Genomic DNA, 16,340 nt, shown 5'->3' with positions numbered 1-16,340 from the left:
CTATGAGAAGTTGATTTAACACGAAGAAATCTTTTAAAAAAAGATGCATACACAAAGTTATGATTAACTGCAGAAAACAAGTACAAGTTATGCTGATCCAAGAATGATGGCCTTTTGTTCCTCCTCAGTGGGCAAACAGAAAAATGCAATGCAATGAAATTAATTATCATACTACTTAATATAAGGAGTGTAATAAGTCCTATGATTATAACAGTATTTTTACTATAATCTTAGTGACATCATAAAATAAATTATAATATTTCATGGTATTTATTCATTTTCTTACAAAATCTTCTTCAATTATATGTCTGATGAGACGCCTTTTTTCTGTTTTATCTCATACCCCCCGTTATTTTAGCCAGCACATCTTCTTTGGCATAGCAGTTAATGTGTTCTGACCTTGGTTTGAAAATGGATTCTATTTCCTTCCTTCCACATTTCTGTTTGTAAAGTTTGCCCCGGAAAGACTGGTTTTGCAAAGCGAACCTAAGGGGGGGAGGGGAAAGTAACAAAAAAGGGGAGGGTGTGAGCAGATCTTTTGTACATACATGTAAAGGTTAGAAGCACAGGTTCTACTGACATGAGAAAAAGCAAAGAGAAAAATCAGTCAACTTACAATGTAGAAAGCCTAAACATTTAATTAAACACACTAGACAGAGGCATTAAAATGCATGCAGCAACAATTAAAAGCAATTGTGGCAGTTAAGACAGTGAAGAAGACTGTTCCCACTCTAAAGTACTATTTTTTGCACTTAAAGCAGGGAAATCAAGAAAGTTAACTTGAAGAATAAACACACCGACCTTGATCGCCTTGAATCTGTTGACATCGTTATTTGCAAACTGCTTCAAAACATTTCTAGCAGCAAACCCAAAGGTGCATAGCCCATGAAGTATAGGCTTCTTAAATCCTGTGTAAAAAGTAATACTTTAGCATTTGTTAAATTAGGAGTTTGCATGTTGCTTCCACAGATATCTATATTTTATTCATAGTATTTTTCTCCAATGATAATCCTTTTTCTTTTTAAGCTTACTTATCTCACTGAAAAAGTGTGTGTTATTATTTTTTCTAGTTTCAGGCAAAGGAAAGCTTTCATGGAGAACTGGCATTCCAAAAGTGCCTGTGAGTCTTCCACAGCATAAGTAGAATTAGTCCTTGTCTGTAGAAGTGACAAAAGTAAAAATAAAGTTAGCTTGTTTAGTACGTGCGCATACGCACACCAGATACACGGTTACATGCAAGTATGCATATCGAGAGTGAGAGGCATTGTAATGACTGAGACTATTTGATGCTTCTTATTTTGAATTTGGCCAAAAGACTTCAAACAGAGTGCAGACTTCAGGATTAACTTTTCTGTATTCAGAAGTGGGGGAAAAAAAAAACAAACTGAAAAGATTTCAGGTATTTTTTTACCCATATAAACAAAAAGAGGAAAAAAAATCCAGTGTTTTGCTTATACTGACATTTTTGTTCAGGTTTCCTCACACTTCTATGCTTTGGAGCAAGAGCTGAACCTTGTCAGAAGATAGGTTTGTATTAGCGCTGGATCCTCTCCAGTCCTATCCAAGTCTGACAAAATAAACTCTTATCAAATCTCAGGCCAGGTTTCAAAGTGCAACTGGTACCTTTAAAGATGATCCTTGTGGTGATTGGGTTTTGATCCCTTAACAAGTTGCTCTGACCTGACAGGGCATGTAAACAATAATTGATCACACTTGCAGCAGCCCACAGATTTGAGACAGATCTGTCCAGTTTAAGCTCTGAAAATACTTGCTTTGCCTGGAACTCATCTGCCACTCTCAGTTCCCTGAGTCTGCTTTTCCTGAGCTCTAAACAACTCCTCAAAGCATTGACACAGAATGAGAAGATGTCTCACGAGACAATAGCTGGGAGAAAAGAGCAAAAAGAAACCCCAACCAAACAAAAAAGAGGAGATGGGAGAAAGCCTAGTCTGCAGAGAATGAAAATATGTACAAGAAAACACAGACTTTCAAGACAGAGACAAAAAAAGTCACTAGGATGCAATGCTGTGAAAAATGGGAATTCTGAAATAGGGCCCAATGGCAAGACAAGACTAAGAGGAACAAGGATGAGAAACATTGACTCATTAGGTTAGGAGAGAAGACATGACATAAAGACAGGCTAAAAGGAACACGAGTCTGTTTTCCAGCTGTAAGTATCCCATTCTAATCATACTGCCTTTTCTTTCCTGTAAAATATTTGAATACGCACACTCTGCTTTGTACGCTGTACACAGAGATAAAGCACAAATATGCAACGCCAGTAATCTGTTTTAAAATTGACTGCATTATTGTAACAGTATTAAATCCAATATCTCTTATCCGGAATGTTCCAACAACACTGAGGCTCCTTAAAAGCTTAGCTCAATTCCCCATGCAAGAACCAGAACAACCACTATTTTCAGAACTCAGAAATAAATATGTTTGGTACTATTCTCTCTGGTATTTTCTTTACAAAACTAACATGTATCCAAAGAAAAATCCATAAGGCAATCAAGGCACTTTTAATCTAGACTAAAACAAAAACAAAGCAAATGGCTGTTCATTTTCTATTATCTTGAAAATGTAAGGTACAGGAACAAAGGCACAAGACTATAAACAGGTGCTTTCACATAGTACATCTCATCTGAAACATTACCCACAGGAAGGCTTAACAATAATCCTGGAATAGTCTGAGTGCCTTACACTGAATGCTGGCTCCCAGGGAATGCTCACATGAGCCAGTCAAAGAGAACATTTACAGAGATTAAAGATAAGAAAGTGTGTGAATATATTATTAAAAAAAACCCACAACTTCTGCATAACTATAAAAAATATCTGTGGAATATCTCTACAAAAATATTGCTTTTAGTTTGAACCTATGTTTAGTACAGGTATTTGAGTAGGATACTGCCACAGTTCCAAAATCCAGTGTGGCAGTTCTCTGTTCAGACAAAGAGACTACTTCACTTATGGAGTTAATTTCATTCATATGTTTCAATTATAAATTTACATTTTTCTCTTACAGTATTTTCAACAGTAATTGGGTGATTCCATCAAAGTACTTATCCAATATCATCAGTTGAACAAACACAATAGTTGAATAAACCAGAGAAATGTCTCTATGGACTCTGATATTTGATTGTCATTATTTATTAACACAAATTTAGATAGAATTATACAAACAGAGTTTACCAAACAACTAGTATGTATTTATGAAAGGAGATGATTTGTGGAAGTATGGCAAGCACAATCTCAGCAAGGAAGCACAGCTGTGTTACATTTATCTTGGTAACAACAACATACAGTGACACTTCCATATTAAAAAGAAGTCCCTGGAAAACTGTAGATCAAGTATTACAGACCACTATTTTCATGTAAAGTTTGATGATTGCATACATATTCAGGAAAACCTCTTACATAAATCACACTTCTATCTGCCTGGGATATACCACTAGCAAGGCCTGAAAAGAACTCTGAAAAATACCTTTACAATAAAAAAAAAATCAGAAAGTAGACTTTTCTTTAGTAATTACATTTCTGCAAGAATCAGTTAAAGCAGTCTATGGTCTATTTGCTTTAACATGTACCATTACAGAAATGAACAGGTCACTGTGCTAGCCACAAGTGGAATTAGACAACTTAACAGCAAAGATGTGCTAGCAAACACTCTCTGTCGCCCTCCTGAGATTTATTGGGATGGACAAAACTACACAGAAGCACAAAACATTCCACTGGGACCAACAATCTTAAAAATATTCAGATGGAATTATCTATTGAAGAATATATGGATTTGTTTCTGAATCTTCTGATAGTCAATTATTATTTCTGGTTATGAAATAGAGACTGTAAAGATGGCATAGTGGCAACAAACAAACCTTAAAAGAGAGTAGGAGGCAGGTTTCCATTGTAGGTAGCCCTACATCATTCCACATTCCTAGCTAGAAGCAATGCTTTAACATGAAGCATCACACAGAACACTAAAGACATGAAAAGGCGAGTCTAAGAACAGCTACAAAAAAAGCACTGGTTCTTTTCCCGCTTGTCAAAAGACGTACAGATTAAATGAAAAAAAGGTTACAAACATTTAAATCATCCCTCATTCAAATATTAGCACAACGGTATCCCCCAGCTTACCTCCAAGAGCAGCAAAACTTGCATCAATGTGTAATGGATTCCAATCCCCACTCAGCCGATACAGTGCAGCCTGCAGAAACAGAGAAAGAAAAATGGGAGGCTAACTGCTTGGCAGAAACAAGTAGGAGCCACTCAAAAACTTAAACAAATCTATCACAATCTATTTTACTAGTCCTCAGATAATATACTCTACAACAAAGCAAGTAAACAAGAAATTAAATGTTACTGTACAGAAAAACTACCAAAGATGCACCAGGAAATGTGTACAGACCATGTGTGGTCTTGTTACATAAGAAAATAACAGAATTGCTTAATGGGAGGTAAAAAACAACCTACTCGGCTGACATACATATCCAGCTTAGCTAAAATTTGCCTACAGTGAAGTAAAGCATTTTCTAGAATTTGTTCTTTAGCTTGAAGTGTAATTTTAAGGAGTTTTTTTCCATGACAGATTCATTCACAATTAAAAAACAAAAATCCATACTAATTTATTTTTTAAACACATACATTACTACATTTTTTTCAACATTTGACTCCTCTTAAATAGATCAGAAATATCCTTATCCTTCCCTTTCAACAGTAACATAACTGATTAATTGATACTCTTGATTAGGCAGCTTCATGAGTAGCTGGTCTCAACAGTAAAAATAAACCAACAAAACCCCACAGTAACACACCAAGTTTTCTAGACAACTTTTGTTTCACATTAAATATTCTCTTTCACTGATAAATAGTAGAGAAATACAGATCTAGTGTACTATATATACTGTGAATGCAAATAAATCTGAGGAATGATGAAGAATATGGCTATTGTGCTTCAGATTCCCGTCTCTTTGGGGCCTTAGCATTTTCATCATTGGATTTTATATTTGCTGTATGTGTACAGTGGCCAAGAGTCCATAACGTGAGTGATGTGACAAGCCAACCTATGCATCTTTCCAGACTGAAAACTTATTCCCTAGTCATCAGATTACAGTGAAATCCAGTGACTAAATGATTGTGAAGAACTCTAGCACAACATCCATAAAGGTACAGACTAAAACAGTGCATTACGTTCACTAATGCTAGTAAATACTTCCAGAATTCAGTGGTTTATATGGCAGCACATGCAAATTGAATATGAACTGAATTGCAAAGAGTTTTAAAACCAAAAACAACTTTTATTTTAATAGAGCACATTACTAGCCTTTGGAATTCCCTATCATTTAACATTTTCTCCAGCATTTTGGACAGGGATCATAAAAAAATGGTATATGTTTTCCCAAATGAAGGCAAACTGCACTAAATTCTGTTTGAAAGAAACAAGCTAACAGATTCTTCAAAATTCTAAAAAAACAAAAAAATGTTTCTAAAAAACATTTTGATATATGACTAAGTTTCTTTTATCACATCTGAAGAAAAGGACAGTGTAAATGATGTTCTGAAGTCATATCATCATTTTAATTGATAATCCATTTGCTTTATTTTTAGTGTGTTAATATTCAAGTCCACTTGTTCAAGTATATACAGCTTGCACACTAAGCGCAAATTCACTCTCTCTTTTTTGTCCTAGCAGCCTTCACCAACACCGGTGGTGTTTGAGTCTCATTTGTGGTGGAATGCGAAAGAACTTGTCACTGCTTATGTGTGTGAGAGGTAGATAAAATGCACTAAACAAGGCAAGAAAAAAATCCTAAACTGCCCCACAGCGTAAGCACATAAACATTAGAAAAGCAAGTACTAAGGTAATACTTGTCCCTGCATACACTGTTGTTTACTCTTTGTGAAATACTTTCCCTTTAGAAAACAAAAATCTATCAGTAAGATGCCATCACTAGATCTGAACGTTCTAACTGTAATTCTACTCTCACATTAAACATACACAACTTTTTTTCTTACTTATTTTCTAATTGATCCTATAACTTCTTAAGAAAACAGTAGAGACTGGAGATTTCATACTAATGTAAGGCTGCAGTTCAGATGGGACTGACCTTCTAAAAGAGTCAAAGGAGAAGGCAAATGCTTTTTTGCTGAATAAACGGATAACCTGAAATTAATCTTAAAGCATCACTAAGAAGTAGAAATAACTGAAATCAAGATCTCCAAAAGGCAGTAAGTATCCTGCAGTGCCAGGACTATTAAGCTAGCAATCTACAAGCCAAATCAAGCCCAAAAGAGCAAGTAAAATGAACTGCCAAGTGATCCTATGCCATAGAGACAATTTTACAGGGAGCACTCAAGAAGTGCATGGTAAAATGCACAGTGTTTGTTGAGGGTGGAACAGGAAAGCAAAGATCATGTAAATATATAAACACACCACAAAAACAGCTGGAGTGAAGTGGTAAGTAAGAACAGACAGATAGAAATGGGCTAACAATTACCATCTATGAAGAGCACCTGCTCCTTCACTTATTGTTCTTTCTCACCTCAACTCTCACACCAACAGATGGAAGACAGGGAACTACGAGCACAATCACACTCGCACTCACAGACAAAAAAAAACCCCACAGCAGCATGGGTTCAAAGAATCTTCACATGGTGCACTTCTGACTTGCTGTGTCTTTTTCGTTGTCCCCACTCTTGCATGGTTTCACTGTTGAAAGGCAGAAAGGCACCACTAGTTTCTTTGCTAAAAGCTGTCTAAGACTTAAAGTTACAACACTATGAAAGAGACTTCTGGTGAGCAACAGACCTTTAGTTCCTTTAAAAAAAATTAAACTGACAATTTAAAGAGAGTTGCTGTTAACACAATTCTGCAGAGTACCACCTGTCATTACCAAAGCTTTCTTTCAAGACAGTCTAAAATCTAACAGCAAATTGCCACTCTTGAGAACTACAAAATAAAAACTGCCAGATGTTAAACAATAAGATTTAATAATGAAATTACTTTTAAACTAAATTTAAATTCTAAGGTCTCACTTTCATTCTTCCATTAATATTAATTTTTACAAAAGCTGTCTGAAGGCTGTTTTCATGAGGGAACTGTTGTGATAAATTTTAATTGAAATTAAGTAATATTTAGTTGTAGTACTGGAAAAATCAGTTCATGTATGACAAAAAAGACGAATTTCTGTTTCAAGCTCAAATCTCAACCAAAACCTAGCTATGCAGCTGTTGCTTACTAAAATTCTAGTAAGAACTAGGCATTTATTTGGGGTGATGGTAAGCACTGCTTGGGAAACAATAACTCTACCGTACACTTTTCCAAATTACTGTAATAAAAAATTCATAAATTTAAAAAAAAAACCAAAAAACAAAAAACAAACACTGGTCATGACTAGAAAACATAAGGGCTGAACTGAATAGAACAGTTACACAGTGGGTTATTTTCAGACTTAGCAAAGCCAAGTCAAGTCTGCCAACAAACTTCTCTTCATTTACCAGAGTCTTTGGTATTACTTCATTATATAAATTACATTCCACATGAGAACAGAGTTGCTTTAAAGCCTTGCTGGCTCTACTTTCTATATTCTCAAATAATGACATTTCCTGAAGTCTTGAGTGACAGCATTTTTTTTTTAAAAAAAGGAAAAAAAACCAAAGAAAACAATGTGATGCATCCTTGGAGGATGACAAGAGTCAATTATGTGAGGCATTAGATTGAAGTCAGTCATAATATGGTTAGATTTTTCTCCAATTAATAACACAAACTGTCAAGTCTCATCTCCTAACAATTTAGGAGTTCTGCCAGACCACAAAAGAAAAAGGCGATATCCAACCTGTCTGTGCCAATTTTTCAGTCTTGCCTGCAGACTGCAATAAAGGTCAGCAGTAAAGCTAACAGAAAAAGAAGCCAACTATCCATAATTTTTCCCTACTAACTGGGGAGAAAACGAGCTCTGCTCAAGAGCTTATCTTACCAAGTAGATGTGTATATACAGAACCATAGAATGGTAGGGGTTGTAAGGGACCTTCAGAGATCATCTAGTCCAATGCCCCTGCCAAAGCAGGTCCACCTAGATCACGTCACACATGTATACATAGGTTGCTGTATGCATATGAACATATACTTTACATAACAGCTTAAGTAAAAGCAAGCAGTCAATTTCATGACGGAAAAACAGCCACAAATTCAAGTCTGAATGAGCTCTGACTTAGTTTATGAATGTTTCCAGTTAAACTGGCAGTGCTGAGGCTCAAGAGATGAAATTTATTGTGATAAATAAACCCTATTGTGATAAATAACCCTAACTTAATACTTAAGTAATTCTCCACACTCAAAATTAAGTAGCTACATATCTTCTTTTTTAAATAATCACCTCTGTAAGCGTAATAGGAGATATTGAGAGAAACCAATACATAGAAAGAAAAAAGCATTTATTTGTTTCCCCAGATAAACAACTATTTGTCATAAAGTAGGCCTATGTGAAAATAAACAAAATTGGCAGTTTAAGTCGTTTATATTAGTTTTCAAGGCCTAAATATATTTTGGGGAAATCCAGATCACATATGATTCTATTTCTTAACAAGACCGTAATGAAGAAATTCAAGCATAGTTTCCTGGACTACTTTATGTTTGCAATCTTAGGTTCTTAGCAGTCTGGCCTATCCAAACACTACCTTATTCCCTAACATACCTTTGACACTCTCAAGAATAATAATTATAAAAATGTTCAATTAAAACACATCCATATGCGCAGCTATAAACAGGAAGAGGGATAATAGATATAAAATAACACTACATCTTTTCTCCTTCCTCAACCCATATTATTCATATATTTGCTGTTTATTACTAACACTTTGTGGTAGGCTGACCCTGACTGGATGCCAGGTGCCCAACAAAGCTGCTCTAAAACTTCCCTTCCTCAGTTGGACAGAGGAGTGAAAGTATAATAAAAGGCTCAGAAGTTGAAATAAGGACAGGGAGAGATAACTTACTAATAACCATCATGGGCAAAACAGACTTGACTTGGGGAAATTTATTACAAATCAGAATAGAGCAGGGTAATGAGAAATAAAAACTAAATCTCAAAACACCTCCCCTCTCTCCCTTTCTTCTTCCCCAGTCTCTAACTCCTCCCCTGCAGCAGCAAAGGGGAATGGGGGTTGCAGTCAATCCATCACAGATCAAGAATCAGCACTATCAGCTGGCACTGGCTCTGTCAGATAGAGGGGAAGGTTCTAGCAGCTCCTCACAGAAGCCAGCTCTGTAGCCTTCCTGCTACCAAACCTTGCCACACAAGCCCAATACACATATATTTTCAAATTTAACATCAACTTATATATTCTGCCAGATGCTTCATAGAACATTGCCATTTCTTAGTAGCATGGCAAATGTACAAGCCTTTCCTTTAATGATGCCTTTCAAAAAAAGAACAAATCACTTTGGTTTACGCAATTTCAAATGAAATAACAAATTTAATTTTTTTTACTAAAACATATGAATAAGAGGAAGGAACAAACTCTTGGTAACATAAAGCACCTTATTTAAATGAAACGACTGAGAGGCTATTACCTTTTCTTTTTTTGTCATCTTACCACTCTACTAGCCTGTACTTAAAACTCTACTATAATGTCAAGGGAGGTTCTTCTCCCCCTCTACTCTGCCCTGGTGAGGCCTCATCTGGAGTCCTGTGTCCAGTTCTGGGCTCCTCAGCTCAAGAGGGACAGAGAACTTCTGGAGAGAGTCCAGCACAGGGCCACCAAGATGATCAGGGGACTGGAGCATCTTTCATATGAGAGAAGACTGTGGGAACTGGGGCTGTTTAATCTGGAGAAGAGGAGACTGATGGGAGATCTTATTAACATTTATAAATATCTAAAGGGTGGGTGTCAGAAGGCTGGGACATCCCTTTTTTCTATTGTAGCTAGCAACAGGAAAAGGGGTAATGAGATGAAGCTGGAACATAAAAAGTTCCATAAGAAAAAACTACTTCACTGTGAGGGTGAGGGAGCCCTGGCACAGGCTGCCCAGAGGGGTTGTGGAGTCTCCTTCCTTGGAGGTCTTCAAGACCCACCTGGACATGTTCCTATGTGACCTGATCTAGCTGAAACTGCTTCTGCAGGGGAGCTGGACTAGATGATCTCTAAAGGTCCCTTCCAACTCTACCATTCTATGATTCTATGATAATGCAAGCTCTCAAATATATTTTTTAATTGACATGATTAAAAAATTATATTATGATCTTCACAACAGAAATAAACAAGTGGCAGTGGGGTGGTGATGTGTGCATATACCTTGAAATTAGCATCACAACATTTAACAAATTTTACAGTAATTACTATATACAAGTGCCCACAAACAATTTCAAGGGTTCTGAGACTATCATCTCTGCATATGGAAATCTCTAGAAAAAATAGGAAAAATTATAATAAGCCTGCAGTGGTTTCATATCCCTTTGTTTTCCTTGTATCATCGTCAGCTTGTTAAGTGCCTTTTTTCTGGCATGGTCTCTACATGTGAGAACTTATTGCAGCACTTCATTTTTTCTATCATGAATCAAATTATTTATGCTATAAATAGAAAAAAAAAAATATCACCTGAGGCTCTCAGGAGGCTCTCTTGTGCTATTCTCTGAAGTTAATTTAAATTTACATGCTTTCAGGCAATGCTGTACTACAATCTTTACAGAGCAGGACATAAAAAAACCCCCACATTTGTCCTATAACCATATTTTCATCAACCACATGTTTTCATCATCTTGTCACTCACATGACTTTATTGCACTCATTCAAAATACAACCTTAACTCAAAAACATTCCTGTAACTTCTTTTTCCTAATCTATTTAAAATAAATGTAAAACCTCTCTACAGAAACAAGCATAAGCTGCAAATAGCCAACTTTTTTGTTTTCTCTATATAATGTTATTTATATAGAGAAATTATTTAATGTTACTTAATCTATGCATATAGAATCATAGAACCATTTAGGTTCAAAAAGACTTTTAAGAGCATTAAGTCCAACCATTAACAATACTACCAAGCCCATCACTAAACCATATTTTTAAGTGCAACTTCTAGACATCTTTGTAGATAGTAACTTAATGGCTTCCTTGCGCAGTCTGACCCAGTGTTTGACGACCCTTTTAGTGAAGTAGTTTTTCCTAATATCCAACTTAAACCTCCCCTGATGCAATCCGAGGCCATTTTCCCTTGTCCTAGCATTTATTACTTGGGAGAAGAGACTGATCACCACCTTGCTACAACCATCTTTCAGGTAGTTACAGAGAGTGAATCTCCCCTCAGCTTCCTTTTCTCAAGACTAAACACTCCCAGCTTCCTCAGCATCTCAGCACCTCATCAGACTCATGCTCCAGACCCTTCAGCTTTGTTGCCCATTTCTGCACATGCTCCAGCACCTCAATGTCCCCCTTGTGGTGAGGGGCCCAAAACTGGACACAGCACTTGAGGCTGTTAAATGTTTCTCATGCATCTCTTTCCTGCCAGGATGTCTTTTTAATAAGTTTTTATTGCAAAGTCCACTCTTTAAGAATGGATTTGTGCGTAATTGTCTTCACAATTATTTCCAGTTCAATTCAGAGCTGCAGTCTTAGCTTAACTTGACACAGGACTAACTTGGACAGCTAGAGGACAGAAATGTGAGCAAGAAGAATGTAGAACTGAGAATGACAAAGGAAAGGAAGTACTTTCCTCTAGCCTTAAGTCAATGGACAATGATGACACTACCTGCAATGTGGCAGGTGCCAACTATTTCTCTTCCTTTACAGAAAATGGAAAAGAACTGTAGTTTAGAAAACAACCCACCTACTAAAAAGCAGCAATTTCTTCCAACTCTGGCAATGATTGATCTGTATCATCTGAAACAGAAGGTTTTAGATACTTTGTACAGTTTTGTATCAGATCCTATCTGAGGGATGAATTTACTGAATATTTCTAAAAATTTCTGAGTAAGTAAAGAAACTTATGCCTTATATTGGATTTTATTTTAATACCGATCACTGATTCACATTCTCAAAAATCAGCATCAGATCCTATATGCCACTCCTTTAAGTACTCTCAGTACAATTAAAATACTTCAAACATTAATAGATATCTTTATGGAAACTATAAGACAGTAGAAAAGGTAGTGATTATCAGCAGCACAAAACAATTCCAGCTTTTCAATGTACTATTTGAAGACCTAACTTGGACTATAAGAATTTTATGGACAAACCAAAGAAAATCTATTGCTGAAGAACAGGAGCTCCAACCTGTCACTAACCAAAAGATCACTTTCCTCTCCTTAGTCCTTCTCAGGATACAACTTCTTGCAACAAATAACACAGGAAAATCTCACCTCCTATGCTATCTCAGCACATACCTTGAGCCCTCCCTTTGGCTGTGGAAGGAGTTCTTAAGGGGAAGGAACAAACACTATTTATAAATGCCTGCATGACTGTAAAATATATCATAAAGCATTGCATACAAAGGGGATTAAGACTACAAACATAGCAAGCTTTATTTGGAACTTTTATCTTTCTGGAGACTCTGCAACACTTAAAACATTATCATAGTTTTCCAAATGAAAGCAACTTAAAAATGATAGGAGATGAAAAAGCTCTTCCTCCAACAGACCAGTACAAGTCTGTTTCATCAGCTCTAACAAGGAATTAAAAAATTCAAAAGAAAGGAGGGCCAATCTTCCTGAACCTGGAAACAACAGGAAAGTATCATGTGCTTGAGATACTCAAGTTGCATGTAAAAGTAGCTCTGGCAGATGCTCACATGTGATAGCTCACATCACAGTGCTTTGCAGAGACTGACACGGGCTACAGTCGCGTGTACACAGATGATCCCGAAGCCTGTTAGGCTGAGACATCATGTTTAGGAAGATTTACCTAAATGGTCTTTTATATCTCTGTCACACACACACAGAGTCAGAATTTAAAGTTGGGGAATGTTTTAGTGAAAGACATGATACATTTGCAAACAAAATTTCTGAACTGTTGACCATTTTTTAAAATTAAGACATTCTCAAATGACCTAACATGAACAAAAATTTTTAACGCCTGCAAACTCTGAATATTATAGCTTTAGTTTTTCCACACAGGCAAACAGAACAGGTAACTTTCAGGAGAAAGAAGGAAGAAATAGTAAACAGTAAAAACAATAAACAAAATTAAAATGATTTCTTTAAAAATTCCATTTTATGAGTGACTGTTACACTGTTTATTTATTGTCACAACATTGTGTATTCTGAGTATTAATTCTTATTTTTGAAGACAGAACAGTTTAGTTCTTGGCAGACAATCTGCAGAATATCAGAGTGAGTGATTCCACAAACAGGAAAAAAAACATACCAACCGAAAGCTCTCAAACTCAAGATTCTGTATTTGTCTTCTTCCACAAAAATTACATGCTTCACTTGGACATTATCCACTCTAAATACCTGCTGCAGCTTATTTTGTGTCATCAGAAAATGAATTCCCAAGGAAACTCTTAGAGAGACAAAACTCTCCAGAGATCCAAGTCATCCATTGCCTGCAATTCTTAACTGCATTAGGAAGCATTCAGCAAAATCAGTTTGATTGATTAATTTAAAGCCCTGGCTCAAAAACTGGAAGGACAAGAGTAGGTTGGTGATACTGAAGCTCTGTAACTACATTAAATATTCCCTACAGGGTTGAAATTGAATGATTCATTTCTTGCTAAATGCCCTATAGTCAAAACACTCTCTAGACTTCTTGATCTTCTGTCAAAAGTCTGTTTTATTCAAAAGATTTATGGCAATGTATCTAGTAAAGCATAGCTCAGGTTACAGCAGGAGAACAAGCCAGAAAAATACCACAACATATGCAGTTCTCTACAAGGCAAGATGGAAAAAAATTCACCTAGTTCTTAGCAGAAAAATTCATGAACACACAGAAGAAATATTTCATCTCCTTCTTCATCAGGATGCAAATTTTAAGCCTTAAAGCCTTTTAGAAGGTCAGATACTTCTAATTTTTTCTCAACCATTTTTCATCTCTAAGCAGCTTACACCATGCAACTGCAACTCATTCATAAGCACTGGCTGGTGTTTAAAGTACTTCTCAGGAATGGGTACAGATTTGAAAGAGATAAACATTTATTATAGTACCTGCTATTAACCTTTGACTCTAACTAACGAAAAGGATTAGTTTGTTTTGTCAATGGTCACAGACATAATACAATCATTTTTCAATGAACTGTAGGTGGCTGTACTCCTTCTGCTGAACACACAGTGAAGGGGGGAAATGGTTATTAGCCCTTTGTTGCCAGTATACTCTTCACTAAGCAGCACTTCTTCCTGTCTGAAAATGTAAAAAACATTCTTCCTCTTGGAAAAATCTTAACCCAGTGTCATTGTGTTGGACCTGAATATAACTTTCAAGACAATCAGTCACTGACTTCAGTGAAAGATAGAAGTCATCAATGTACACTTTCAAAACATGAATGATGGTCTACTTATCAGGAAGTTTACTACATGGTATTAGTATGAAAAGCTAAGGGGGAAAAAGGCTAATTACAAAGAGCAATTTAGCCACATAATTGTAGCGATACAAAAACTGAGTGGCTAATGTGACAATTAACTAAAATTATATCAATTTCCAATGATAACTCAAACACCATCTGTAAACTGAGTCTTTCAGTCTGTCCCACATTCAATACTAATTCAATAGCTAAATGGCAACAGTCATTTCTGCCAACACCTTTTCCATCTAAATCGTAAGAAAAAAAACTTCAGAAACTTCAATGAAATTTGTGTGCCAGCTTCCACTTTCAAAAACAATTTTTGACAGTTTTGTGTCATTCCAAAGATACATAAATGTAAAACCTAACAACATTACGCCAAGCTGTCCTTTACATGAAAGTCCATATTTCTCCCCATAAAATTCTCAAGTTCTCCACATTCTTAAGTTCACCACTTAAGCACAGACGTTACTGAATAGTCTGTATGGTAAGCCTCTTGCAACTCTCAAAGTCCACTGGCTGTGGCTTATGCAAGATCTAATTGGAGAGGAATTCTCTTTTTATATCTACCTGTCTGAGTATATCTTAAATTAAAACAAGTGCAGTGGATACTTCGTGCCACTTCATTTGCAAAAATCCATTTTGCAGTAGCAAAGTTTCCCAGTTTCTGCATTATGGGGTCACTATCATCTTCTTTTATCTCATGAACTTTGCATTTTATACACAGAAACAATTCCAGACATGTGTTTGAGGGTCAGAAACTAAGATTATCATATGAGCAAAGGCATCATAGAAGTCTGAAAATCAATAGACCTGTAATCAATTTCAACATAAACATGCAGAGAATATGAACTAGGGTTCCATCACTCAAAGCAAATACTTTTGACTACTGAGCCATTAGGGTTGCTGTATATCTAATACGGTGCCAGCTGCTGGAGAGCACCTTACACTACCTTTAACCACTTTCCAGAAAGAAAATAATTTCCCTTGCTGACTTCCCATGAAGCCTATTCAGAAGAATTGGACATCTGTACCTCCTAGACCAATGCTGTGAATTCTAGGATGCAGCACTACATCAGTGATAGAAACATAAATGCTGACCTAAGCCCTCTTTCCAGGTCTGAGTAGGGCTAGCTTATACTTGTTCAAGCACATGAATCAGCTAGATAAGATTTAAGTTTAATTACTCCATACATAATAAGAGGCTAAGGAGACATCACTGATACCGTAGGTCAGCTGATGCTCAACATTTTAATTGCATGTCCAACAGCTACAGACTCCTGCCATGACTACTTTGCTTTTGAAAATACTACTCAGTGTCTGTAACTTCAGACTTTCTGTGTTACCCGACACCTGCATATGTTCACCTTCAGAGGAAGATATATTTATTTACTCATGGTTTTGCCTAAGCAAAGTAGATGTCTGTGAACCAGTGGAATCATCGAAAGATGGAAGCATACCTGGATGGACATTTGTCAGTATTTTAAGTTTCCCTGACTACTACTACTACTACTACAACTACTGAAATTTAACTTTTTCCAAAGTGTAAACTTTAAGCACTTTTTTTGGTCACAATGTTTGCTTGCACCATATGCTGTAATTTTTTTTATTTTGAACCTCTTCCCTTTTTTAAAACAGAATACAAATGTTCATCTCCTCATTCTAGATATATTCATATCTAGATATGAACAACTATAAAATTGTATGACCTTATAAAACAGTGTCATAAAAACATAGCACAAATTTTAGTTTTATGTTATACACGTATATATCAGAAAATTTGAACTATTGCTGAACATCATGTAAGACTCATTTCTCCGAACAAAATAAACATTTTCACATCTAGAGCATACAA

The 16,340-nt window shown here is 36.1% G+C and overlaps 1 protein-coding gene across 5 annotated transcripts in view; it reads right to left on the bottom strand.

The window, feature by feature from the left end:
* Window positions 1-16,340, bottom strand: part of HSD17B4 (hydroxysteroid 17-beta dehydrogenase 4) — a 68,272-nt gene that overhangs the window by 19,329 nt on the left and 32,603 nt on the right. For 4 of the 5 annotated variants that reach the window (XM_062018779.1, XM_062018780.1, XM_062018783.1 and 1 more), the window contains exons 18-20: window positions 4,135-4,204; window positions 802-908; window positions 400-486 (exon numbers count right to left, since the gene is read on the bottom strand). In XM_062018779.1, the coding sequence (XP_061874763.1) occupies window positions 400-486; window positions 802-908; window positions 4,135-4,204 (264 nt within the window). The remainder of the gene's footprint in view (window positions 1-399; window positions 487-801; window positions 909-4,134; window positions 4,205-16,340) is intronic. The other variant, XM_062018781.1, reaches the window with a different exon arrangement.

The sequence above is a fragment of the Colius striatus genome, chromosome Z (genome assembly GCF_028858725.1).
Source record: "Colius striatus isolate bColStr4 chromosome Z, bColStr4.1.hap1, whole genome shotgun sequence".
Taxonomy (NCBI): Eukaryota; Metazoa; Chordata; class Aves; order Coliiformes; family Coliidae; genus Colius; species Colius striatus.
This window is presented reverse-complemented; position numbering and strand designations above follow the sequence as displayed.